The sequence below is a fragment of the Eleutherodactylus coqui genome, chromosome 3 (assembly GCF_035609145.1).
Source record: "Eleutherodactylus coqui strain aEleCoq1 chromosome 3, aEleCoq1.hap1, whole genome shotgun sequence".
Taxonomy (NCBI): Eukaryota; Metazoa; Chordata; class Amphibia; order Anura; family Eleutherodactylidae; genus Eleutherodactylus; species Eleutherodactylus coqui.
In genome coordinates, this window is record NC_089839.1 from 287,021,663 (window position 1) to 287,049,111 (window position 27,449).

General features: G+C 44.3%; 1 protein-coding gene across 1 annotated transcript in view; it reads left to right on the forward strand.

Moving 5' to 3' along the window:
• AGBL4 (AGBL carboxypeptidase 4) overlaps nt 1-27,449 on the forward strand; it is a 1,858,614-nt gene that overhangs the window by 1,701,272 nt on the left and 129,893 nt on the right. The window contains exon 11 of the mRNA XM_066594768.1: nt 8,364-8,526. Within this exon, the coding sequence (XP_066450865.1) occupies nt 8,364-8,526 (163 nt within the window). The remainder of the gene's footprint in view (nt 1-8,363; nt 8,527-27,449) is intronic.

Genomic DNA, 27,449 nt, shown 5'->3' on the forward strand with positions numbered 1-27,449 from the left:
CACTGAGGACGGTCACAGGTAGCCCAAATAGATTTTTTTTCCCAAATGTTTTTGGAAAGGCCCACTGCCTATATACACTAAATATGTCTTCTGTCCCTGCCTCACCACTACTGGCCCTGGACAATGTAAAATTACTGCAGGACGCAATGCTCTGCACGGCCGATATACAAAGAAAAAAAAAAGTGCAACACTGCAAAAAGCAGCCTCCACACTACTGCACACGGTTAGATGTGGCCCTAAGAAGGACCGTTGGGGTTCTTGAAGCCTAAAATAACTCCTAACACTCTCCCTATAGCAACTCCAGCAAGACAGCACTTTCCCTGAACTATGTCAGAATGCATCTGTGGCGAGCGGGAGGGGCCGATTTATATACTCGGGTGACACCTGATCTCGCCAGCCACTCACTGCAGGGGGGTGGTATAGGGCTTGAACGTCGCAGGGGGAAGTTGTAATGCCTTCCCTGTCTTTCTATTGGCCAGAAAAGCACGCTAACGTCTCAGAGATGAAAGTGAAAGTAACTCGAACATCGCGTGGTACTCGTCTCGAGTAACGAGCATCTCGAACACGCTAATACTCGAACGAGTATCAAGCTCGGACGAGTACGTTCGCTCATCTCTAGTTTGGAGTGGAGTATTGGAGATTGTTCAAAAAGTCTATCTAGTTGACATTGGTTCTGACCCCAGATTTTGCTTATTGGGTATTGCTTATGGGATTGATGGGTATACTGTTTTAGAAATTAAGAGAACTTTATATGAGGCACAGAAATTGATTACTGCCTGCTGGATGCAGCTTACCCTTCTGACAGAGGGAGATTATCGTAAAAGGATAAAAGAGGTTACATCTTTGGAGAGGGAGATATATCATTCATTGACTGTGATTGGTTCATCGAGCACTGGCTCTGATTGACTGAGTCACGGCGCTTATGAACCAAGCACAGCCAGCCCTTCTTGGTGTCAGAACCACCAGCACTCGGGGTCTCCATGCCCGCACCACCGGTCCTATCACCCGAGCAGATCGGGTGCGGTGCAGGGGAGGCCCAGTCTTGGTGACCTACCCTGGCCGCCGGGGTCCCAGACACTGGCTCCGGGCGCATTCTCCCGTACTCAGGGGGCAGCACCTGGATAATCGGGTTGCTGGGGATGCTGAGATGCCGTCCCTATTGCATGACATTCTGATTAGCATGTTCTGCACACGCTGCTGGATGTCTGGGTCTCTGCACTCGCTGCCTTAGGTCTGGGTCTGGCTGCTGGCAAGCTCCCTGCCCCAATCAGCTGCTGGGGCAGGAGTTCTGACAGCATTTAAACGTGCCTGTTTCCTTCCAGCATTGACAGTGTATGTTTGTCTCCAGGTTACACCTGCGTTATTCTGATCTGATTTCCTGTTGTGACCCTCTGTTTTTGGACCTGACTTTCACCTCTCCTGATCCCTGGTACCGCGTATTCTCCTGTTGCCAACCTGAACTTCCTGACTTGCCTCTGTGTCTGTTTGCCTCTGTATTTGTTTGTAAGTCTGACCCCCTGCCCCGCTTCCCTAGTGAGTATAGGGACCGTCGCCCAGTTGTTGCTCTGGGGCCTAACCCGGGGGGGCAAGAAGGTAGGGACAGGGGTTGCGGGTAGCTTTTACGGACTTTCAGTACCCGGACCCCAGTTCCGTGACAGTTACACTGGCCCAAAGGGTCAGACCTTTTTTTGTCCGACCGGCTACGTTAACCACTTCTATGTTAGTCCAGGCCCTGACTAACCTGGCACAGGACCTGACTTCCTGTTTGGAGCACCAGGAACAGGTGTTGTCTAAGGCTCAGGTTCAGCCTTCCTCGGTGCTGGCGACTATTTCTGAGCCTCGGGCTACGCTGCCCAACTTTTTTTCTTGGGAAAAGAAGCAGTTCTTCTCTTTCCGGGAAGGCTGTAAGCTGTTTTTTGATTTGCGACCCCACTTGTCTGGCACAGAGTACCAGAGGGTGGGCATCATGATTTCCCAACTGAGAGGAGAACCCTAAAACTGGGCGTTCTCCTTACCCTCTGACTCTCCTACACGACAGTCTTTAGACATGTTCTTCTCTGCTCTGGGTCAGATCTATGACGAACCCGACCATACTGCCTACACTGTCGCTCAACTGTTGTCCTTATGCCAGGGTCGGAAGGTGGCAGAAGACTATTGTTCCCAATTCAGACAGCACTGCACTGAGTCGGGGTGGAACGACTCGGCCCTCAAGGACTCTATCTGAAGACCTAAAGGATCTGCTGGTGGCCCACCCGGAGACTAGTACCCCGGAGCAAGCAATGTCGTTAGCCATGCGAGTAGACCGGCGCCTGAGGGCCAGACGATCTGCCCGGTCCAGTCCGGTCCACCCGGCCTCCCCGGATACTTCCCCTGTAAGACCGACAACTTCACCTCCCTCCGCCGAACCACTGGAATTGGGGACGATCTCACCTAAACAGTGAAGGGAATATCGGTTAAAGAAGAACCTTTGTTTGTATTTTGGAGAGTCTGGTCATTGGATCGCTATCTGCGGAAAGAAACCTCGGCAGGAAAAACTTCCAGTCCTAGGCAGTTGTCGAGAGGACTGTCTAGGAGCTAAGGTACTCCCTGTTGTGTCTAAAATGTTCTTGCCCTGCATTTTAGAGTTCCGTACCTTCTCTCGTGCAGGGCAAGCCTTTGTTGATTCTGGGGCAGCAGCAAACTTTGTAAATTTTGATTTTGTGGCTCTGATTTTAGGTTCCTTGCTACGTTTAGATCCTCTTATTCAGGTTTTGGGGGTAGACTAAAACTCCATTGCATGCCGGCCTCATCAATCTTGCTACCCCAGACTTGAAATTTACCGTAGGAGCCCTGCATACTGAGACTAGCGCCTTTCTCGTTATGAAACACTTGTCGGTGGACATAGTCTTAGGGCTCTCTTGATTAAGGGATCACAATTTCATTATTAATTGGAACACGGTGGAGTTGGTCAAGTGGGGGTCCCACTGTACCAATCACATGAATCCAGTGAATTTCGATACTTCTGTTTTGGAGGGAGTCGAGTTACCAGACTATATCGCTGACTTTTCTGATGTTTTCTCCAAACAATTCTCTGAAGTATTGCCTCCTCATAGAGAATTTGATTGTAAAATTGATCTGATCCCAGGTGCCAAACTCCCTAAGGGTTGGATCTACAACGTACCTGTTCCTGACAGGGAGTCCATGAAGGACAATATTCAGGACAGTTTGACCAAGGGACTCATTCGACCCTCGGAGTCTCCTGTGGGCGCCGGGTTTTTCTTCGTTGAGAAGAAGGACGGGGGTATCAGACCCTGTATTGATTACAGGGAGCTCAACCAGATAACAATCAGAAACCAATATGCTCTTCCTCTCATCCCCCACCTCTTCAATCAGGTTTCCGGGGCTCAGTGGTTTTCCAAGCTCCACCTGAGGGGAGCCTATAATCTCATCTGTATTCAGGAAGGGGATGAGTGGAAGACAGCTTTTAATACACCTCTGGGCCACTTTGAATACCTTGTTATGCCTTCTGGGTTATGTAATGCTCCAGTGATTTTCCAAGGGTATATAAATTCAATTTTCCAGGATATCATGGGTGTGTTTGTTGTGGTATATCTGGATGACATCCCGATTTTCTCCCCTGACTAGGAGACACACTGTGTCCAAACTGCGTACAAACCGTGCTGAGTCACCTCAGGGGTAACAAATTGTTTGCGAAATTTGAAAAATGTGTTTTCGGTGTTGAGAAAATATAATTCCTGGGATATATCATTACACCATGTGATATTCAGATGGATCCAGTTAAGGTGAAAGCTATCACGGAATGGGCTCAGCCAGTTACCCTAAAAGCTCTGCAGCGCTTCCTTGGGTTCACTAATTATTATCGTAAGTTCATTAAGAACTTCTCCATGGTGACTAAGCCTTTAACAGATCTCACTAGAAAGGGGGCGGATGGGAGTAATTGGTCTCCAGATGCTGTTGCGGCCTTCTCTACCCTGAAGGCTGCTTTCTCTTCAGCGCCCGTCCTCATCCAACTTGATCTATCCAGTCTGTTTGTGGTGGAGGCAGATGCCTCTGAGTTTGGAGTTGGAGCGGTACTGTACCAAGGTCCCTCCACACTCACAAATCTTAGGCCTTGTGCCTACTTTTCCAGAAAATTCGATGGAGTGCTCCTTCCAGGAAGTGCCTCCATTCCTCAAATGCCCATTTAATAGCTAGTAACTCCCGCTTACCTACGTCGTAATTTCGTTCTGTGGTGGCCTCTGTTTGCAATATTTTTCGACAGATCCGCCAGTTATCATCTATACTCCAAGATGGCTGCACCTCTCCTCTGATACATCATTGCACATTGTTTATCAGTGATCTAAGAGAATTCATGTTACTTTTGGAGTGGCCCATCCAAGAACAGTGCTGGTGTAACAGAGGTCCCTAACAGGGTGTTGAATTGTTTTATTATTGCAGGTAATGTTGAGCAACATTTTAATAAATTATGTGCCCCCAGGAACTTGGGAGGGACAGTTGTTGCTAGGCAACAAGTTAGATATGTAAGGGGAACATCTGGAAGTATCATATGTGACACAGCAGTAGAGGAGTCAGAGAAATGTGTAAGTCCTGGTGATCCATCCAGTGTAGAATAGAACCATAACCGTCAACACCTCCAGTATCCTGTTCTATGAGAAGAACCATATCTCCAGTGACCACTAAGCACCATCCGAAGATCCAAACTGGCCTTGGGAGAAAGTCTGTTTGCAATGATAATAAAAACTTCCATTTTAACAATGATGTGGTCACCTTTGCTCAGTTCAAAACAACAAGGAAGAGGAGTGGGGATACTGTACCCTGTGGCTGCCTATTCTCCCACCACTTCCCGGTATCGGTGGCATCCCAGCCATAACCGCAAAGAGATCTGCTACTGTGTTGGGCTGGTTGATATTTTGTCCTTCCCGAAGGGCCCACATCTGAGGTCTCTCTTCACTGGTCAATCTCAGAGCAGCATGAGGTGTCTTAGACCTCTGATGCACTACCAATTCTTTTTGTGCATTGGGCAGTCAGGAAGGCACCGAGTCTATTTTGGAAGACAGAAGATGGAGCCGGGATCCAGCAGATCTGTAACATATGAATGACATGTATGGAGGGCACCAGGTAATATTACTCCCAATTCTAGTCGAACTTCAAATTGTATCCCAGGATCAGAAAATCCCTTTAACTCTAGTTGCCAGAGAAAGACAAGAAAAATAGCACATGGGGTTCTAGATGTTGTAAGAAGCAGTCGAAGATTTTAGTGGCTTACATGACTTAAAGAGGTTTGCAATTACAAATTGTTTTTAACGAAACAACTCAGTGTAAAATAAGAAAATAATTAGTAACCACCTTACCAATCTCTTGCAGCTCCTATGCTGACACCCTCCTGGTCCCTCCTTTTTCTGCTCCAGCACTAACTTGTCAACATGTGACATCATCTCTGAATGTACAAAAATTGGCAGGGGACCAGGACAGTGCCGGCCCAGGAGCGGCAAGAGATTGGTATTTCGTCTTTCATTATTTTACAGTTTTTAAGCTGTTTTATTGATGATTCACAGTAATTCATTGAATGTCTGAGATGGAAAATATCCAGTTTACAACTCTCCTTTGAAGATGATCTTGAGTTTTGGTCCACACCTATAACTATGAACTAAAGAACAGTTAGAGACCTGTTGCTTCTCCCCAGTCTCTGCATTATATGTTCTGTGAAGATTTAAAGGACCTTCTCTGCATACCCTTCTCTGGCACCTTCGGTTCATGGATACTCCTCTGACCTGCATAACACTCTATGACAAGTCTTCTTTTCTCCATCGTTTGAGTTATTGTGTTCTTCATCTCTGTGCCCCAAGGTCAGGCGGTGCGTCCAAATGAATGAGTTCTCCCCATACTCCATATATCAGTGACAGAGAGGGAGGACTGTAAGAATTATGCTTTAATTTTCACACTGCTGCACATGTTAATTGTTCCAGTGATATATGGACCTGTCGTTGGTCGGGGTGCCGGAGTCCAATCTGAGAAGGAGGAAAGGTTTTATTAGTGACTCTGTTCTTATGGTAATAACACAAGATGACTGTACATTGTTTAATATTGTCTTCCGCTGTTGGCCCAAGGGTCAAAGAAAAATGGGAAAGGTATAGAGAAGGGAACAATTGCCGACCCCTTTTGTCGTAGACAGCTAAACCCAATACCAGAGCAAGAGAGCTATTTTATCTCTAGACGGTCCTTCAAATCTTTAACCTGAAAACAGTTACTTAAATAGTAACCAGGACAGAATTCTTTTGCAATAGACAATTTGTACGGAATCCACCCACAAAATGGCCTCCCATTTAGGAGTATCGGATATGATCTTCCCCTTCTTTCTGGTGCTGAATTTTGGCATTGAATTGTTTGTTTCCCCCTGGACCAATACCCTATCCCCTTGTTTGCTATTAATACAGTTCCTTGGGAGAGATGAGTACTGAAAAAGTTATCACCACCCAATTTGATACAGAATGGGACTAACCAGGATTGGCCCATATTCTTACAAAGGCCCCATATTAGCTGTAGGGGCTGCTTTTATGATATGTATGCCCTTAGATTTTATCTTCTTCTAGAATGGCATTTCAGAGGGCCATCTACTGTAAGCCATCACATCCTCTAGTTCAGCTTTCATATGGAAACTTACAAATATCCTTTTCTAATTATATGTTGGCATTCAAGAAAATGAAAAATGATCCTAGGATGGTAAAATCCATATCTGTACTGAGGATTGAGGAGCTAAAAGTGAATAGGCAACCTTAAATGTGTTTCCCTTTACATTAAGGGCTGCTGTGCCTGGAAGGTGATAACATTTATTCACATAGGACTTTTCCTCTTATGTTTGGCGTTGGCACCAAAAAAGCTCCTGGTATACACATTAAATGTATCCATAGGTCCTCCATTCACTTGGTGAAAGCAAAACTGTATTCTCTATATTGTACTGCAATTCATGGTAAAAAGCACAGTCTGTCGCTCTTTCCCATACAGTGGGCACTACTAAAAAAGTATACCACAAACTCTAGAACTTTTAATGCTTTCCAATCCAATTTGTATCCTGGTTTTCCTAGGGGGCTTACTCTTTTTCTGCCGTTATACAACAGCGCTATATGCTGGCCAAAGCCAGTACTGCATGAGGTGATACGTTCGATAGTCTCTGACAGCAGAGAGGCTGGTAATATACAGTAAGAGAACCCCGACGGACGTCTTCTAACATCGGAGCTGTACAGCCTTAAATCATAATGTCTTTAGACGTCAGACAGTGGATTGGAAAGGGTTAACATTGAGGACAAAGGGCAACATACATGTATGCTACTAAAAGCCACTCATTGGTATATGTTGCAACTTTACAAGGGTGTTCTGGGAATTTATTACTTTTGACTTGTCATCAACAGTTGATTGGTGGGGACACACCACTCGGGATCCTCCCTGATCATCTGATCCTCCGACTCACTGTCAGTGCAAGTCAGACATCCACATTGGGATTTTAGCCAGAAGTGTAATACAAGACTTTGCTCCTATTGATTTCAATGTGAGCAATCCCTTCTATTACACTTCCGCCTCCAATCGAAATGTGAACGCCCAACTTGGCTGCATTAACAGCCGACCAGAAGATCAGATAATTATAATCAGCGAGGATCCAGAGCAGCAGATCCCCTTCAATCAACTATTGATGACCTTTCCTGAGGACAGTTCATCAATAGTAAATTCCTGGATACCCCCTTTAAGTTTGGTAGACGTAAAGGGAAAATGCTATGTGAACAGAATCTAAGCGGTTACCTATAATGTGAAGCAAAAAAGTAAATTGTCCCACCTTGTTTTCTTGTGCTGCAGCTTTAGTCCCGTAAGCAGGTGTACTCACATACCTTCACGTTGCCATCCGGCTACTTTGGCTTTGATTTGAAACATATATTCAATATGCAGGAATCCGGGTATCGTGAAAAAACCTTGCTTTTATTCCAATAATTTTGTGCTCATGAAAGACAGAGTACGCGTTTCGGTTCACAGAACCTTGCTCACCTCCATTCATTTTTAGCAGTTAATAGAATTTTGAAAAATCTACTACGATCTGGGAATATTCCAATAGTGCGGTCCCAGATAGTGCAAGAATCCCAGTGGTTAGATTTGCAATCTAGTGCGTCAATGAGAACAGCAGACCTACATACAGCACTACTGAGTTCAGGATATTACTGATTGATACAATATCAAATGTGTTTTGGACTTCCCAATGCCTATAAGGTATCTGGTCCCCTAAGCAGTGGGTGGACAACCTAAACTTTGCTGTCTATGAAGTATTAGAGATAGTTTTCGTGGACCAAATAAGTTGACTTCATTTTGCATTTCTTTCATAGTCAAGCACCTCCTTCAACCGAGACACGATGAAAGCCGGCACCGGCAGGAGATTTCTTGGAGGTCTTCTGGACAATTCTTCATATTGTTACACCCTGGAAGTCTCCTTCTATAGCTACATGTTGAGTGGAGCCTCTTCAGCTATTCCTTACACTGAGGAAACCTGTATCCTTTCATGACAATAGTTTGACATAGAAACCTGGTAAGTAAAAGCACAAGGTTAATCGTAGAATAAACCTACAGGAACCATAGGAGCATAAGAACCATGACAACAGAATGGGGGCAGCTTCACTAAATGAATATTACTCATGTATTTCTGTTATATACTTTTACTGTTTTTTTACTCTTACATATACTGCTGTTGAGCTCAAAAATGTCATATTTCATTTAGGATATACGGTGTTTAGATACTTTACAATCCATGCAATTAACTGAAGATGTACTGTAAACCTTATGGTGACCAATAGAGGGGTTGTCTCACCAGGATACCCCTATAAGGGCATATTGATGTCAGAGGTGGGTCCTCTGCTCAGGATCCCCTTCTATGTGCTGGAATGTAGCAGCACTGTAAGAGCTTCTCTCTTGGCATATCTATATCTATGCATTATATGGACTCTGTTTATTTAAATTACAGTTTAGAGAAGTAGAGAACTATGCCATGGACTTACATAGTAACATAGTGTGTAAGGATGAAAAAAAGATAAACTCACAACTTCTATTAAGAGTCTTCACAATCATGTGGGCCCTTGGGGCGACAGAGGCACAGTGAGTTTCTCTAGTTATTTCTAGGCCCTGATGTGCCACTTTCTTCACTTATAGGCCAAGTTGTCCTACTCCTTTATAGGTGCCGCTGTGCCCCATTGAGTCGACTTAGTCATTTATAGGACCTGCTGTGTCTTCTGGTCATTTATAGGCCTTGCTGAGCCCCCTAGTCATTTATGGGCCTGTCTGTGGCCCCTAGTCATTTATATGACCTACTATGTCTCCTTGGTAATTTATATGCCCTACTGTACTACCATAGTTATTTATAGGCCCCCTGTGTCGCTTGAATCATTAATAGTCAATGCTAAACTGCCTTATTAATCTATATGCCTGGCTGTGTCTCCTGAGTCATTTATAGGCTCTGTTATGTCACCCTAGTCATTTCTAGTCCCTGTTGTATCTCCTGAGTCATTTATAGGCCCTGCTGAGCCACATTAGTTATTTATAGGCCCCATTATGTCAGCTTAGTCATTTTTAGGCCCTGCTGTGCCCTGACAATAAATTAAAATCATAAACTCACCTTCATCACACTCCCATGGCGCTTCCAACCTCTGCCTTGGACTCTTGTGGCCAGGATCATGCGGTATGACACAGCCAGTACAACAATATGTGTACACCGCCCCTATAACAGAGAATGTGTTAGACAGCAGAGCAGCTTTCTGCAGTGCTGCTGTTACAGTGAATTGTGTCAGTATCTTTAAAATGTAGATAAAATAGATCTCAAAAAACAAGGACCGAATCATTCCGACCCCTGAGTGGACCCTTCCCATTCTCATTGGGTCCGGCCCCTGCCCAGGTTTGCCCGAAGTTGACGCCAGCTCAGCTCACAATGCAAGAAACTTGCAGCTACTTTTACATACAGCTCCATATTCAGACACCACAAAGTGCATAATATTAAATTTCATCTTCTTGAAAGAAAGTTATATTTTTCTACACCATTTGCAGCCTGCGAGGGATCAGCAAGGCTTATGCAGATCAGAGTTTATCAGGTAGACTTTATACATTACGTCCATCCGTAGTCGGAGCGTTAGGCCCATGTTAGAGATCAGTAAGATTAAGGGAAGCCTGGATTACAGCCGTAGGAGGTCTGCAGGTTAAAAATGACCCTGCTAAGCGAAGATCAGCAAATAAACCAGGTGTGTTAGCGAATGCGCTCCACGGATTCCAGCAATGAGAAGCAGATTCTTAGCAGCTAATTTGATTTGCAACAAGACAGACACTTCATCCTCTGATATCTCCTCCTGTCACAGTCATTTCTCTTCTGATTCTTGTGTATTTCATGTCCCAGCGAAGATAGAGTCACACGAGCTGAGAATCAGAGCAGCCAGAATGTTCCCAGATTAAATCTCCATTTCTTGCTGACATGAAATATCAGATTGGTAGAGCCGCCATGTTTTACTGTTTGCTGTGTGAATGATCCTTGCAGGATCCTTGTAATTTGCCGGACAGAAAAATGACATTTTTTTTGTTGCTACCACCAGAATAAGGGAGGAAAATAACTGCTGTACTGAGATGGAATGGAAGCAAGAACAGGGGGGCAGATGTAGGATTTACACCTGGGCCCAAAGACCCCTCTGCTACGGGAAAAGATACCAATGTTATCAATGGCGTATGATGAGGGGTGCCAGCAGTAATTATGCCACCCATGGTGCCCCAAACAGTAACAGTCTCCACCTTTTTGTGCTCCCTGTAGGCTCACACACTAAAAGTGCCCCACTCAATAATAATGCCCCCCATGTGTTCCATTAAGGCCCCTCATGAGAGGAACACATGTGGCTGCAGGATGTCCTGAACATATCGCTGAGCTGTCATTGTCCCTCGCACCACTACTAGCGGTGACTGACTGTAGTATGCGATGGCCCCCCCAGACCATCACACCAGCAGGGGGCAGTGTGCCACTCCAGAGGAAAGGCATGATTGAGGCGCTCACCCCGAGGTCTCCAGACACAAACACAGCCATCGTCAGTGCCCAAACCAAACCTGGAATCATCGCTGAAGGCAATCCGATTCCCCTTCGTAGCAGTCCAGCTTTGTCGTTTACGAGACCACTGCAAACTGAGGCGATGGAGGGTGGGTGTCTAAGGCACCATGAGACCAAATGTCCTTCAGCCAAGTGCCTGGAAATGGTTCTAACAGACACAGGAGTGTAATGATGGCGCCACCTGTCTCTGGATGTCGGACAAAAAAACTGTTGGAGCTGCTTGTGCTTGTCGGACGATCAGACAATCCTCTCTGCTGCTGGCCTGTCGAGGCTGTCCTGAGCCCAGTCGCCTTCTATGCATTCCCTTACGTATCCAGTGGTCTCAACACCTCCAAACAGTCTGGTGAGAACGGCCCAGGTGGCAAACAATTCGTCAATACAACCATCCAGCTTCTCACATCCCAATAATGCGCCCCTCTCATACTCTGGTAACGAGGTCAAATCTCTTCCCTGCGTCGTAGAGGAGTCTAGTGGTCAACAAGCTCCACACAAGTGGAAGAAGAGGTCACTACAAACAAGGAGCTGCTGAGAGCCCCCTTTACAAACCAAGGCTGGAGCCACTCTCAGGGCCTCAGGTGCCAAGACCTTTCATCTAATCACCACAACTCACATTATTTGTATATCTGCTTGATATGTAGCTGCATGCTGGGTTTTGCAACAAAATGGCAATTCCTTCTAGGTGCTTGATTTTTCTTTTGACAAAGTGTATAATCCGCCATTAGTGGCGACCCTGTTACACATTGTATATTGGGAGCCAGGAGCTTTATTACGCCACTGAACAAAAATATTATAATACTGCACACACTTGCACTGATTTCCTAATCAATGACATAGAGATATGGGTTGAGTTGGGTGAAATGGCAACTAGACCACACAGCCTAGGGGCTTCGAATCTTTCCTAAGGACTATAGTCCTATATGTGGGTGGTGTGGTGAAGCAGTATGGTGTTTATAGATTTTTCATGGAAAATAGGTATCAAGTCCTTACCTTTCCTCTTGTTTGAAATATCTCAAGAGGAATGGAGGAAGAGGAGCAGATTTGCCAAAAACATGATTTATTGATACTCTGTAGGGAAATGTCTATTCTATATATGTCTATGTGTGGTCCTCCAGTGGTTATGGTGTAGGTTGCAGCCTGTCATTGGATTTACTAGCATTTTGCGATACTGTATTGGATTACCTTCAGTCATTTGGTTGTGACCTTAACCCCTTTTCATCCCCTGATGTACATTTATGTCCAGGGGTGGGGGAGGGGTTAGTGTGAAATGCTGTACATTTACAGCATGTAGATGGTGCGGGCCCAGGAGTTGAGCCTGCGCTGTCTGCAGCGAAAACTGGCCATGATTAACAGCCTCTATCATGCTATAACGGCAAGGATTGGCAAGAACACAGATTGCCCAGTTGACCCATAACATGCCATAATCAATCTTGATTGTGGTATGTACATATTTAACAGAGTGAGGGAGCTCCCACTGTGACATCATCGGCTCTCCGCCACGAAATTGCGTCAGGCCTATGCCTTGGCCACTGGAAGCCTAACAGTGGCCTCTGGGTTCACCATAGCTATTACTGGCAAGTAATCCACATAATAAACTGCAGTACAGAAGTACTGTGATATATTATCTGAGTGATCATAAGATCGCAGGTTCAGCTTCCCTGCAGGAACATAGAAATATATGAAAAATATTTTAAAAAATCCACATAAAAAAATAATGAACCCCTTTTTGCGCACTTTTTACCCCATAAAAACGCCATGTGTTTGGTATCACCGCAATTTTTTTTGTTGATTTTGCCTCTCAAAAAGTACTGTAGAAGTGATCAAAAAAGTCACGCATATCCCAAACCCTCTTTGAATGAAGCAATAAGAGAAACAAATAATTTTTAAAAAGCGGGTTTTATTGCACAAAAGCAGAAAACTTGAAAAAATAATAATTTTAATATACCAAAATTGTACCAACCCGCAAAAAAGGTCATGTCCATTATACCAAATACTGAACACTAAAATAAGAACGGAAGTACTGATGTGCTCTTTCACCCTGCCCCCCCCCCTTTCAAAAAAATAATAAAAGTTATACAATACATTAGATGTACCCCAAAATGGTACCAATAAAAACTACAGCTCGCCGAGCAACATACAATCCCTCAAATAACTACGGTGATGAAAAAATAAAAAAAGCTTCGACTCTTGAAAAGCGCAGATGAAAATTTCCCAAAAATTATCGTATCCTTTAGTACCAAACCAAGCCGCATCCCTAAGGGGTTAAAAGGGGTTTCCATGATTCAACTACTGATGACCCCCCTTCAGGACAGGCCATTAATAGCAGATCAGTGGGGGGCTGACATGTCGGCTGATCAGTTGAGTTGAAGAAGCTGCTATGCCAGTACCTGGAGCAACTATGAAACACACAACTCTATACACCATACACTGGCGTAACTATAGAGAATGCAGGGGATGCAGTTGCACCCGGGCCCAGGACCTTTAGGGGGCCCATAAGGCCTCTCTTCTCCATATAGGGAGCCCAGTACTATGAATAAAGCATTATAGTTGGGGGCCCTGTTACAGGTTTTGCATTGGGGCCCAGGAGCTTCAAGTTACGCCTCTGACACCATGCATTCACTTGAATGGGACTTGAGGCTGTAGTACCATTCCAGGCCACTGCACAGCATACAGAGATGTGTGCTTTCAGGTTTCACTGGTCCCAGTGAACAGCTGATCAGCAGGGGTGCAATGTGTCGGTGCCCCACTGATCTGCTATTTAAGACCTATCCCAAAGATAGGTTATCAATGGTGGAGTCCCGGAAAACCGCTCTAACTAAATTAATGGAGAGGTAAGGATAGACCCAGGCTCTTCCTCAATCTCCGCGATGTCAAGGCAGCCCTAGCACCCAGAGCTGCCACAAATGTCTGCCTATTAACATGTGCCTTTAGTACATCTTAATAGAATGCAAGTCAGCGTACAGTATAACACAACACTATAAATGATTGCAAGTTCAAGTTCTCTACGGGGACTAAAAAAGTAAAATATTTTTGAATAATTAGAAAAGAATAAAAATATGAACAGTTGCCACTCCCCCTCCCTTTACCAGTCATCCCATAATATTTTTTTTAGGTAAGAATCGGTACTGCTGCATCCGTAAAAGTCCAATTCATTACAATGACACATTATTAATCCCGCACAGTGAGCGCTGCCATAGACAGAACACACAATGTCAGAGTTGGTTTTTCTGGTCACCCTGTCTCCACGAAAAAAACGTTATAGAAATCAATCAAAAGGTCCTATGTACCCCAAAATGGTAGCAATAAAAACTACAGGTCACCTTGCAAAAACGAGCGCTGATACAGCCCCATCAACAGAAAAATTAAAAAAAAGTTATGGGAGTCAAAAGGTGAAAACAGAGAGCAATTTTTTTTTTTTTTTAAATCTTATTTTTTTTGACACAGTACTAAATTAAAAATTACTTTTTTAATTTGGTATTTCTGTCCTCCTCATGCCCCTCAGAATAAAGAAAACATCATTTTGACTGCACCATAACCCCTTCCCCCTCCCCAAATAGCACAATTGTGTTTCTGTCCATTTTTACCCCACTTAAAAAAAATGTTAAGTATGGGTTCACACAGGGCGGATTTGCCGCGGAAATTCTGTGCGGAATTTCGCTGCAGCAAATCCTATTAGCCAGCCATGTGGACGAGATTTACCGACCGCAGCATGTCTATTTTTTTTTTTTCCGCGTTTTTTGCTATGGGAGCGCCAGCCGCAGTGGAAGAGCGAGCGGCCGGGCCGCTTCAAAACCGGGTTCCGAAGCAGTGGTTCTCCTGGCAGAAATCTCACGGTTTTCTGCTGCGGCCAAACCGCGGGATTTCCGTCGGGAATCCGCCCCGTGGGAATCCAGCCTAAAGGTTTTTTCAATACATTATATGTGCTGACAAATAGTACCGTTTGTAAATACAACTCAGCCCACAAACAACAAGCCCTCACACAGCTATGCCGACAGAAATTTTTTTTTAAAAGCTATGATTTTTTTTAAAGTGGGAAGGAAAAAACAAAAATGAGAAAACAAAAATATGGTCCTCAAGGGGTTAAATATGTTGAAGATGCCATCATTTTACTATGAAGATGAAAGTCATGAAAATTACGCTTTTGTTCCCCGACCTCATTGTGCAGAACTATGCAAAAAGTTTGCATTATAAAAAATGATCATGCATCTGGGTTACGGCAAATTAGGCAGCAAAAACTAGAATTTTGATTTTTACGCCCAAAAATATAGATAATGGTAAACTCATAGGAGGAGATCTTACTGCTGGGAGTAAGGCGGCCATGGGATACGACTCCCAGCGTCCGCGGCTCTTATCTACTGCAGTTATCAGAAAAGGCTGCGAATAAAAAAATAATAATGTTAAATAATAAATCTGATTTTCCGAAAAACAAATTACCTTCATTTCTCCTTTAAAAGCAAATGTCAGAGAAATGTCAGAGGTAATAAAACGTCTCCGTTATGAAAGATCACTTTGAATATTTGACGAATGTACGTATGTAAATGTCCTCGTGATTTGACAGTAGAGAATTAAGTGAAATCATATCCGTGCTCCATTACTGTTCTGCCTTGTAAGCCGTATTGGCAGGCTGGGGTTATCTCATGGTGAGGCACTGGGAGTAGACAAGGCCTGTTCCCCTATGGATGGATGTATATATAGGCTTGGATACAACCCTCAGAAGATGGGTGAACTTGTTTCTTTTTTTCTTACCTAAACAGGTTATAAATTTTGCATAGATTAATTTCTTAATCATATTGTTCAGAACTGTAGCTCTTCCACAAAGAAATAGATTTGGAATAAAAAATTCTGCCACTAGATGGAGCTCACTACCTGCAGTTTATTCATTAAAGGGCCAGGTGGGATATAAGTGTTACTAAAAGAGGGCCAGGAGGGGCATTATTGGAACTAAAAAAAGGGTCCAGGAGGGGCATTATTGTTAATAAAAGGGGGGGGGCAGGAGGGGCATTATTGTAACTAAAAGGAGGGCTAGGAGGGGCATTATTGTTAATAAAAGGGGGGGGGGCAGGAGGGGCATTATTGTTACTGAAAAGGGGGCCAGGAGAGGCATTATTGTTACTAAAAGGGGGGACAGGAGGGGCATTATTGTTACTGATAGGGGGGCCAGGAGAGGCATTCTTTTACTAAAAGGGGGGCCAGGAGGGGCATTATTGTTACTGAAAGGGAGGCCAGGAGAGGCATTATTGTTACTGAAAGGGGGGCCAGGAGAGGCATTATTGTTACTGAAAAGGGGCCAGGAGAGGCATTATTGTTACTGAAAGGAGGGCCAGGAGAGGCATTCTTGTTACTGATAGGGGGGCCAGGAGGGGCATTATTGTTACTGTTAGGGAAGGCCAGGAGAGCATTCTTGTTACTAAAATGGGGGGCCAGAAAAGCATTCTTGTTACTAAAAGGGGGGCCAGGAGGGGCATTATTGTTACTGATAGGGGTGGCCAGAAGAGCTTTCTTGCTACTAAAAGGGGGGCCAGGAGGGGCATTATTGTTACTGATAGGGAAGGCCAGGAGAGCATTCTTGTTACTAAAAAGGGGGGCCAGGAGGGGCATTATTGTTACTGATAGGGGGGGCCAGAAGAGCATTCTTGTTACTAAAAGGGGGGCCAGGAGGGGCATTACTGTTACTGATGGGGGGGAGGGGCAGGAGAGGCATTCTTGTTACTAAAAGGGGGGCCAGGAGGGCCATTATTGTTACTAAAAGGAGGGCCTGGAGGGGCATTATTGTTACTAAAAGGGGGGCCAGGAGGGGCATTATTGTTGCTGATAGGGGGGCCAGGAGAGGCATTATTGTTACTAAGAGGGGGGCCAGGAGAGGCATTATTGTTACTAAAAGGGGGGGTGAGGAGAGGCATTATTGTTACTAAAAAAGGGGCCAGGAGTAGCATTATTGTTACTAAAAGGGGGTCCAGGATGGGCATTATTGTTACTAAGAGGGCCAGGAGAGCATTATTGTTGCTAAAAGGGGGGTCAGGAAGGGCATTATTGTAACTAAAAGGAGGGACAGGGGGGGGTATTATTTTAATTAAAACAGGAGTTAGGAGGGCTATAATTGTTACTAAAAGGGGGGCCAGAATAGGCATTATTGTTACTAAAAGGAGGGACCAGGTGAGGGCAATTATTATTACTAAATTGCCACCATTAGGGGGCAATTATTTTTACTAAAAACGATGCCATAAAGGGCATTATAACTAATGGGGGCCAAGAGGGGCATTATTATTGTGCGGGGGTCACTGAAGGGCATTAATAAAAAATACAAAAGGCGTGACTTAGCGTAAAAGCATCATGCAAGCAAACTATGCGCCCTGCTATTGTTATCCCTCTTTTCGTTCAGAAGTTGGGAGCTGTGAATCTACCATAGAATAGTATTACTTACAAGCAAAAGGTAGAAGCTGAAAGGAAAACCTAGGCAGCAAGTCACTGGGAAAAGATGGGTTAATTCCAAGAAAATCCAGCGCCCGCGGCAATGACGACTATTTACTTTCTCCGCTTGGCATACATGGAAATTGTGTTATCAAATGTTCTGTCTGATCCTGTCAAGTTTATAGCGATCACTTCAAACAATTTAATGTTGCTGAAAGCATACAGTTACAAATTATAGACTTTCAAAGTTATTTGGCAGTGATAACGCTGTCAGCGTCTAACATGGCTTCTAAAAGGCGCAGTGACGATAATGACACACGGAGTAGCGGCGAGCGGCGGCGCCGTATTCCCAGCTCTGTTGCTATATTGATATTTTTACGTTCAGTCAAATGTCTCTAGAGGTTCACTCCCATGCTCGCTGAAGGCTCTAGAGGACACGGTGTCACAACTGCAAGGCATTCTGGGAATGTAAAGTTTCCATCATCAGTTATCTAATGTATTTTATTCAGATAGATCACTTATGGCACTGTATGGGTTAATGTACAGGGTCAGCCATGGACAATTAAACACACCACTATGAAGGTTGTCTAAAAGAAAATCTGTCTTTGTTGCTCACAGCAACCAATCACAGCGCAGCTTTCATTTCTGCTACTGCTAAGGTAAACTGAAAGCTGCGCTGTGATTGGTTGCTATGGGCAGGAGATTTTCTCTTAGACAGCTTTCATAAGACTGTGGTGTGCACGCTGGGATCTGTGGTTCTACGGGTTTCCAGGAGCACACCTTCACAGGTGTGGGATAATTGAGCTGGCTGGGTGTGGAGTTTCTCCAGCCAGCCAATCACCCTGGTCTGCTGCATATAAATATTAGCCCCTCTGATTAGAGGATGCTGGACATTTTACTCAGTCTGTGGTAGTCCCTCTCAAAGCTTGGTGTTATGCATGCTGGTCTGTACTGTCTCCCTCTTCTTCCCTGAGGATGGTCTGGAAACCTGTAGTCCCTGTCTGCATCTTATGCAGACCTCCTCTCCCTTTCCCTTTGACAGGTGTGGCTTCTAGATGTCTGATGTCACGTATATGCTCAGATGGGTGATTCCTGACATGGTTCCCTGTATGTCAGTATGGTGGCTGACTCTCTTTCCCCACGATGTGAGGACACTTGACCTGGTTGTATGCATGAGAGTTCTGAGCGGGGTCCCTGTTCTGTGTGTGTGTGTGTGTGTGTGAACAGTGACATGTCCTGAGTGTCTGTGCAGGTCGCCAGACATGAGGTGTGAACAGTCATGTCCTGTGTTTATACATCTTTCCAGGATCCTAATCAGGAAAAGCCATGTCCCAAATGAAGACAGTGGGGCCATTCTTATTAGGGCACCTACCAAGCTTTTAGGTAGGTGTGCCCCCACTTCCCCTGATTAGTAAAGGCCAATTTACACACACAGATAATCTTTCAAAAGGTTGAAAGGCCAGTGATCATTTTGCATAAGGTACTAATAGGCACTAATTGCTGTTAGGACTTTATCAGCTTCATGTGCATGCAAATGAGCTTCTGGGAGCTAGAACTCAGCAGGAGGTCTAAGCTCTGTTATTAGCTCCATTGTTTAGCCACAGGCTGCTAAGAGAAAACAAATGTTATCTCCAGCTCCCCCTGGAGAATTCAGCACCATGGACAGCAGACACAGCCTGTGTTCCTGCTTATCAACTATTCTGCTGGAGGGGCTGACAACTGAGACAAAGCAATCTGCTGTAATCAGCTCTCCAAAGAGAGCTATTGGTTGCTATGGGCTGTGCTGTGGTACGCATAGCAACCAATCACAGCACAGGTTTCATTTCTTCTACTGATGTGATTGGTTGCTATGGACAACTGATTTTCTCAAAGACAGCTTTCATAAGAGTGTGGTGCGCACAGGTGATAGTAATAGAAGGAGTCAATATGGGAAAGAGGTTAATATGGGGTTAATGTCTGGTGTTTTACACTCTGTGTTCTCCTTTTCTCTTCTCCTATCTCACAATGACAGGAGAGCGGGAAGGGGGGGGGGGGAGATGGAAAAGTTTGTAGTATACAAACTTTACTGGTTAGCTCTGTGATTGGCTGTCAGTAATGATGTCATTGGAACCTGAACCAATCAGGTCCCTATGATGGTACCTGGGTGTTTTACCCACTGCGGTTGAGCTGCAATCGCTGGCAGAGTGCCCGACATGTATTTATCATCAACAGTTGTGAAGGGGTTAATCAAGTCATTGCAAAAGTGTACATACACTTTAATTTAGTAGCTTCAACAGTTGCAAAACTAAAGTAGAACTTTCAGCATGCCTATTTGTAATATTGGGAGTTGTAATATTACAACAATTGGAGAGCCACAGGTCGCAGACCACTGCTGTATTGTGCATAGTGATGAGCAAACTTTTGAAAAGTTCAATTCGGCCGGTTCACTGAACTTTGGCAAAAAGTTCTAACTCACAAAAAACTCACAGGAAGGTAAATGTTCAGAGCAGACTCATAATGCAATCTGGCTGTCTGCGTGCTACTTGGGGATATGGTGATTGAGCTTGCCCTGCAGTATCAGGTGATGCATATTTGGCTTCTTTTTCTGTGAGTTATGTCTTCGTACATTTTTTCTCTCACCTCTGAGATTTTATTTAGCTATTAGTGAGATAGCGTAGGTTCTGACGTTCGCATGGTGACCTTGCCGAGGCCCGTCAGCTTATGTGTTTTGGCCAAAATGTAAACTAACATTTATCAGTGTTTTTTTGTATGCAGTCTGCTATAGATGCCGGGGGAGCCCAGAATGTTATGCCAGTGTGGCGCACTGTGGTGATACAGGGCAATCCACTGCTTTGCCAGTAGGGGTTGTAATTCTGTATTGTGTGTCACACTTATCTATGGCTGGCATCCTTGGTATCAGTTCACATGTGCAGACTATGTTGAGTGGCTGTATATGAGTTTGAAGGGAACATTTAGCTCCCTCATATTGCTGTCTGCATGCTACTAGGGGATGTGGTGATTGGGCCTGCCCTGCAGTATCAAGTGATGCACATTTGGCTTCTTTTTCGGTGAGTTATGTCATGGCAAAACATTTAGTTCAGTCTAAAATATTTAGTTTCCAAAACCCCTAAAACTGGTGTAAACTCTGCCATAAAATCCCTGAATAACACTATGAGAATACTCTACAGGGCTTTTAAGGCACGTAAACAGTCTTATACCAGACACTTGTACGCCAGAGTTCAGGTCTAGTATGAACCATGTTTCGGGTAGAACTTTGCTAAGGCGGCTTCACACGAGCGCAAATGTACCGTATATACTAGAGTATTAGCCAACCCGAGGATAAGCCGGGGCACCTAATTTTACCACGAAAAACTGGGAAATATATGTGCCTCAAGTATAAGCCTAGGGTGGGAAATGCATGGTCTGTGAATTCATTAAATGGCCGAGCGCTGCCTGTGATTTGCCTGTGATTGGCTGAGCGCTGTCACCAATCACAGGCAGCGCTCAGCTGTCATTCAATGAATGACTGAGCACTGCCTGTGATTGACGGAGCGCTCAGCAAAACAGACGCTGCCCTTTCAATAGTCGGTGATCTTAAATCCCCGCCTGCTGAAAGAACTTCATTACAGTGACGGAACCCTAGAGCCTAGACGCGCCTGAGCTCCGGCAGCTGAGTATATGTTTTTTTTAATTTTTTACTCATGCTAGGGATGATTTTCAGGGAAGGGCTTATATTTAAAGTCCTTTCCTGAAAATCACTGCAGGAGTGCCGGCAGTCCATTGCTCCCAATGGGGCCACTGGCAGCAGACGCGGCTCCAGTGAAAGCAATGGGAGAAACTCACAGCTCAAGTATAAGCCAAGGGGGGCTTTTTCAGCATAAAAAGTTTGCTGAAAAAGTCAGCTTATACTCGAGTATATACGGTACTTGAAAGCGCATGAGCGCCGTGTATTTGTGGAAAGAACAATGCTATTTTGCAGTTATTTCTATATGCCAAAAAAAAATCACCATTTCTCCCAAGCATTGAAGTTGCTAATTAGTCTAATTAGTTCAAGATGTGTTACTTTTGGTGCGCAATTACGCAGTGTTTTACGCTTCTGCTAGCATAGTGCATGTGCATTTGCACATTCTCATTAACATCTATGGGGACTTATGGTGTGCAAATGTGCTGGAAAATAGAGCATGCTGCAGCCTTTTTTTGCGCCACCGAATATGCGCATGTGAATGACCCATTGAAATCAATGGGCTCTAACCACTGTGTATTGTGCACAAATTTGGCATGAGTAAAGACGCTTGCAAATACACTGGCGTAAAAGCTTTTACCAAAGTTCAACCCAAAACAAAGCTCTACTGGTTCAGTTCACTGGATAGCATCAGCCCATTGTTGTACTTATAGTCAGCATCACACCTCTCTTAGTGTCCATCAATGCCATTTTTTCAGCAGAACTTCTATTCTTAATAGAGATTTACCGATAAATGGAACAACAGAGGCAAAAAAATAATGAAAAAATGACAATTCCATTAAAAAAGATCCCGCAAAGCGTCTTATAATTGTCAGCGAGTCGCACTCAAGTTGAACAAAGTACAAACAATGCAGGAGGTTCATCTATATTAAAGGGATTCTAACCGTCCTAAATATGAGCTGACAATATAAATATATTCCGTCTACTTCAAGGCCTGAATGCTTAAAATACATCAAACCTGCGTCTTTCATTGTCACCTGCGCAAATTTGTTTAATCCCTTCCAAAGAATCCTCAAAGTTTCTCCTTTGTCTTCTCTAAGTACACTAAATAAGAAGCCGGCGCAGAGGCAGCGGCGTGGAGAAGAAAAGCTTCCGCTTGTATCTAGACTCTGATATTCTTTCACTTCAAATACAATGTAGATCAACACATTCAAAGCCGTGTTTATTCAGCTAATGCAGCGGATTTACAATAATGGCAGGATGTTGTTGTTGCATTTTTTATATATTTTTTCCTGCTATTGACAGCACACGGGGGAGAGATGTAAATGAGCGGGAATGTGCTGCTATTTGCAGGTATTAGTAAATGTACGGGATGATATCTGTTCATCTGTTTTCATACTAGATTGTTGTTTCCACATACTTGCATGTACAACTGGGAATCTGAAGAATAAGACTAACTGATAGAGAAGAGCGATTCAACTAGAGCCATTATACATACTGTATAGACTGGAGTCTATAATGCACTGAATGGCAACTTTATTAGAGACCCTATCTAGTAGCATGGTGGACCTTCTTTGGACTTCAGAAGGGCAGCAATTTGTAGTGGCATCAATCCACCAGTAATTGAGGACTTGGGGTGCGCCAAGAAAACATTCATCACAGCACAAGGAAAGACTAGAAGTAATGGGATGAAACTGAAAGGAAGGAAACACAGATTAGATATTAGACAGAGAGGCTGATCAGTGAGTGGAACAGGTTGCCACAGGAGGTGTGAGTTCTCCTTCAATGGAAGTCTTCAAACAGAGGCTGGACAGATATTTGACTAGGATGATTTATTGATCCTGCACTGAGCAGGGGGTTGGACCCAATGACCTGGAGGTCCCTTCCAACTCTACCATTCTATGATTACTCCTTCTTTACCCATCTGACATTGATTCATGCTGCTTGTGCCAAATTCTGACCTCCCAAGAACATGTTACAACAGAAATCTGGCTTCATCTGACCAGGCAATGTTTTTCTACTGTTCAGTGATACATTTTTTGCACTCTCTTGCCCACCTTTCTGTTTCTCTTAGAATCAATAGCACTGGATTTGATCGTCTGCTGTTATATTCCATCGATGCTAAGGAGTTGTGTGTTCAAGCACATTAGTTGGAGTTAGTTTGCTGGACTGTGCACCGTTTGTCAAAATGATTCTTGACATCCTCCTCTGACCCCTTTTGGCAACAAGTTGTTTTTGTCCACAGCATCCTCTCGTGTTGGATGTTTTTCCTCAAACACATTATTTTCAATATACTGTCCACACTGTTGCAGGAGAAAACCCTGCAAGGTTGGCTGTGAAACCCTGGCCCTGGCTAGTCTAGCACCGATGACTAGGCTTCATTGGAAGTCGCTGGATTTCCCTGTCTAATGTGGATTCACACTGAAATTGATCCACGGAAAACTTGTCACTTGATTTCATGCTGCACTCCGGGGTCACAGGGATTATTTTCAGCGCAAATTGTGAAAGGGGCGGTGTCTCTAATAAAGTGGCCATTTGGCTTAAAACCAGTGCTACAGTTTCTAATGCACTTGCACAATGAGCATAGATTGATGCATGAATCCTATTGTGATGAGATAATGGAGCTTTGCTTTTGCGCAGTCGTTGAGATTCGAGCTTCTCATGTAATTGTCCTGTGAGCTGTCCGTGGTGCTGAAGTGATACATAGTGACAGCTGCTGCTCCCTACAGTAACTGAACCACTACTGAACGAAACAATGTAGTCACACTCCTCCCAGGGCTACACAGAATGGTGTATGAGCTGCATATTAATATGCGTATAGGATCCTTAGTCCGACGGTCACATCGTTGAAGTCACCCACAATCACTTGCCTAGTAATTCGCTTTTAGTCTATGGTGGACATGTAATTGTGAGTCAGTTTACGAACAATGCAATAAATTCCCAGAGCGGCAGGCTGATTGCAGGATGGACTATTATTATTACTAGGTTTGAAATCAAGTAATTAATCATAAGAGATTTTAGTAGCATGATTACACGGCTAGGAACCTCTCATGCAGGGCTGGAAATATGGAAAAATAAAGGTGCCATGCTGGGAGGAGAGAAACTACATTTTACCTGCAGAATCCTTTGCAATGGCAGACATTGAATATGTAGTATATACTATCCTACCTAAAGTATTTGGACCTCCCTATCAGTAGAATGGATCATGTCTTATTAGTATGTCACATGTCCTAAACCATGCTACGTAAGATGCAGACCCTCGGAGAGGTCAGCCATAGTTTGTGATGGAAACTGCTTGCTATTGGATATATGGGTTATGTCGCTGCGCACGAGTCGTCCAACACAAAGTGCAATGCATTGGCTAATCTACAGTGGTGCAAGGAGCATCAACACTGGGAAGCAAAATGTTCTATGGAGTGATGGATCATGGTATTCTATCTTCAAACTAAATGGATGTACCTGGGTGTGAAGGATCCTGAGAATTGTCTTTTACATGGGTGTGTTGTGCCTATAGTTAAGCACGGTGGAGGTTCCATTTTGGTCTGGGGCTCTTTTACGAGGCATGGTCTTGGTCTTCTAGTTGTAGTGGCAAGAACCATGAAAACGGAGGTGTATTCTGACCTTCTAGACAATAATGTGCTGCCAACAATATGGCAATACTCTGGAAATCGTCAGCCATACTTCCAAGACAGCGCGCCTTGTCACAAATCCAATGCTATTTTACTTTGGCTTGAGGATATGGAGGTTCTGCGATTGGACTGGCTGTACAGAGTCCCAACCTAGTCCCTACTGAACATCTTTGGGATGAAATATGAACGGCTTTCATCTTATTTTAGATAGCTCACTAGACATTTGTAGGATGAATGGAGGGAAATACCATCTGAATTATATCAAATGCTAGTAGAAAGTATGCCATGGAGGGTATTCAATTAGTGCCAAATGAGCCCCACTAAGTATTAACTTATGGAAATAAATACTATTTTTGATTCTTGCTCAGGTGTTTGGTTACTTTTGGTAGGATAGTGTATGTCCACCCCTGAAGATGAAAGTTCACTAGAGATAAGCGAGCACACTCGTCCGAGCTTGATGCTTATTCGAGTATTAGGGTACACGAGATGCTCGTTACTCGAGACGAACACCACGCGGTACTCAAATCAATTTTATTTCCCCTCCCTGCATGTTTAGCACCATTTTTTAGCCAATAGACATGCAGGAAAGGCATTACCACTTCCTGCTGTGATGTGCCAGCCCTGTGCACGTCTACAGCAGTGAGTGGCTGGCGGGATCAGGTGACCGCCAAGTACTTAAACTGGTCCCGTTCGTGGCTCGCCTCAGACGCATGATGGCAGAGGTAAGGGAAAGAGCTGCTGCTGAGATAGGGAAAGTGCTAGTGTAGGCTGTGGTTAGGCAGGGATCCTGACTTCAAGAACCCAACAGTCCTTCTTAGGGCTACTCCTCATTGTGTGCATTACTTTTTTGGCTGGCTGGGAGCAGTAGTGCACCATTTTTTTCCCAAGCATCTTCCATTTGTTGTATGTGTTGAACGAGCCAAAATTCTCCACGCTAAACAGTCCGTTAATTTTTCACCCCTGAAAGATATTGCAAAATGCAAATTGTGCAAAAAAGAGAAAGCCGAAATGTAGCAAACTTTAATGGTGTGAGACCACATTTTTAATCTATTTTAGACACCTTTTATACTAGAATAAGGCGAGTTTGACCATGACACAGGTTGCCCAGCCAAAAATCGCAATGTAGACCTGTAACCTTGCAATCTAATAGGAGTCCATATAATCACATTGCTTCTCACAAGTAGCAGCCACAGCCAGTTGCAGACCACAAGGAATCCATCATTTTTGGATCTACTTTGGTCTGTGAATACACTATGCTTTTCCAGAAAATTCTGGAAGTGAGGGCCTATAAAGATGCTAAAATGCCCACTGCACCCCTTTATCTAGAGTAACAGTACACTACATGGACTCTTTGACACATATGTAGAAGCAAATGAGAAGATGGAGCAATGCCACCTATTAGAAGGCAACGTTACTGCAAATCAATGTCAGTCCTTTTAACCTGCCTTGTTACGATGACTAGGAATATAAGCCAAAGACAGAATCATCAGGAAAAGATAACCGTGTACAGACAGAATATTTGGGGGATTTTTCCCCCCATCAAATTGCAGTATGGTGGCTGGCTAGCTGAGTGAGAGGCCTATGATGTGGGTCAGAAGGAGTGAAGCTGTTTCATCTTCCTATTTGCATATTTCCCAGAGGAGCATGCATGGCCTTATAAGTCTTCTCACTCCTACTAGGTGCTCTCCCTAAGGAGAAACCATACCCTTCCCGACCCATGTCATAGGCTTCTCAATCAGCCAAGCCTGCAAATTACTGCTCATTAACGAGGGGTAAAAACTCCCAAACTGTCTGTCTGTACACAGTTATCTTTTCCTATTGGAGAAGGCTCTGGCTTGGGCTTATATTACCAGTCATTGTTACAAGGTCGCTTGAAAGGTCTGACATTGACTTGCAGGACTACTACTTTCCAATAGGTGGCGCTGTAGAGTCATTGTTCCATCTTCCCATTTGCATATTTCCCAGAGGAGCATGCATGGCCTTATAAGTCTCCTCAAACCTACTAGGTGCTCTCACTAAGCAGAAACATTACCCCTCCCAACCTTTGTAGGAGCAGGCACAGAGAGCTGAAGATCCTCGCAGCGCCACTCCAGTAATGTCTCAGACTGCTATTAGGGGCGAGTATTTATGGATAACTTATAATTACTGCTCAGGAGCCGCAATCAGCCTCAGTATTGCTGATGTTCTCAGTTCAATTGCCAGAAGCGTGTCCGAGGATTACTGCACATCACTCAATGATCCCTTCTATTGAAACTAAGTGTCAGCCTTCGCCCACTAATCAATGATTTGACAACACGGCTTGTACAGTCGATGCCGCTCGCAGCTATTAAAGCCCAATTTTTTAAGTTAAACCTGCAGGAACATCAAACATATAAAGTCGCCTGGTGATAACACAAATCGCCTCCTCTGGTCATCCGGTGAGAAATCAGCGATGTATATGCTGTACATGTTATCTGTAGACCAGCTGTTATGACGGTACAGAAGCCCTCAGGCTAGGAGGGGGTCACCGGGACCCCGCAGCGTGGACACGTTATCACATTAGTGGCTGGTTATCGTTAGTACCTCTGCTCATGTGTCACCCGCAATTAGTACATCTCAGCGCTCTGACAGTTCACACCGAAAGGCCCTGAGGACAGCACTTAGTCTGTGA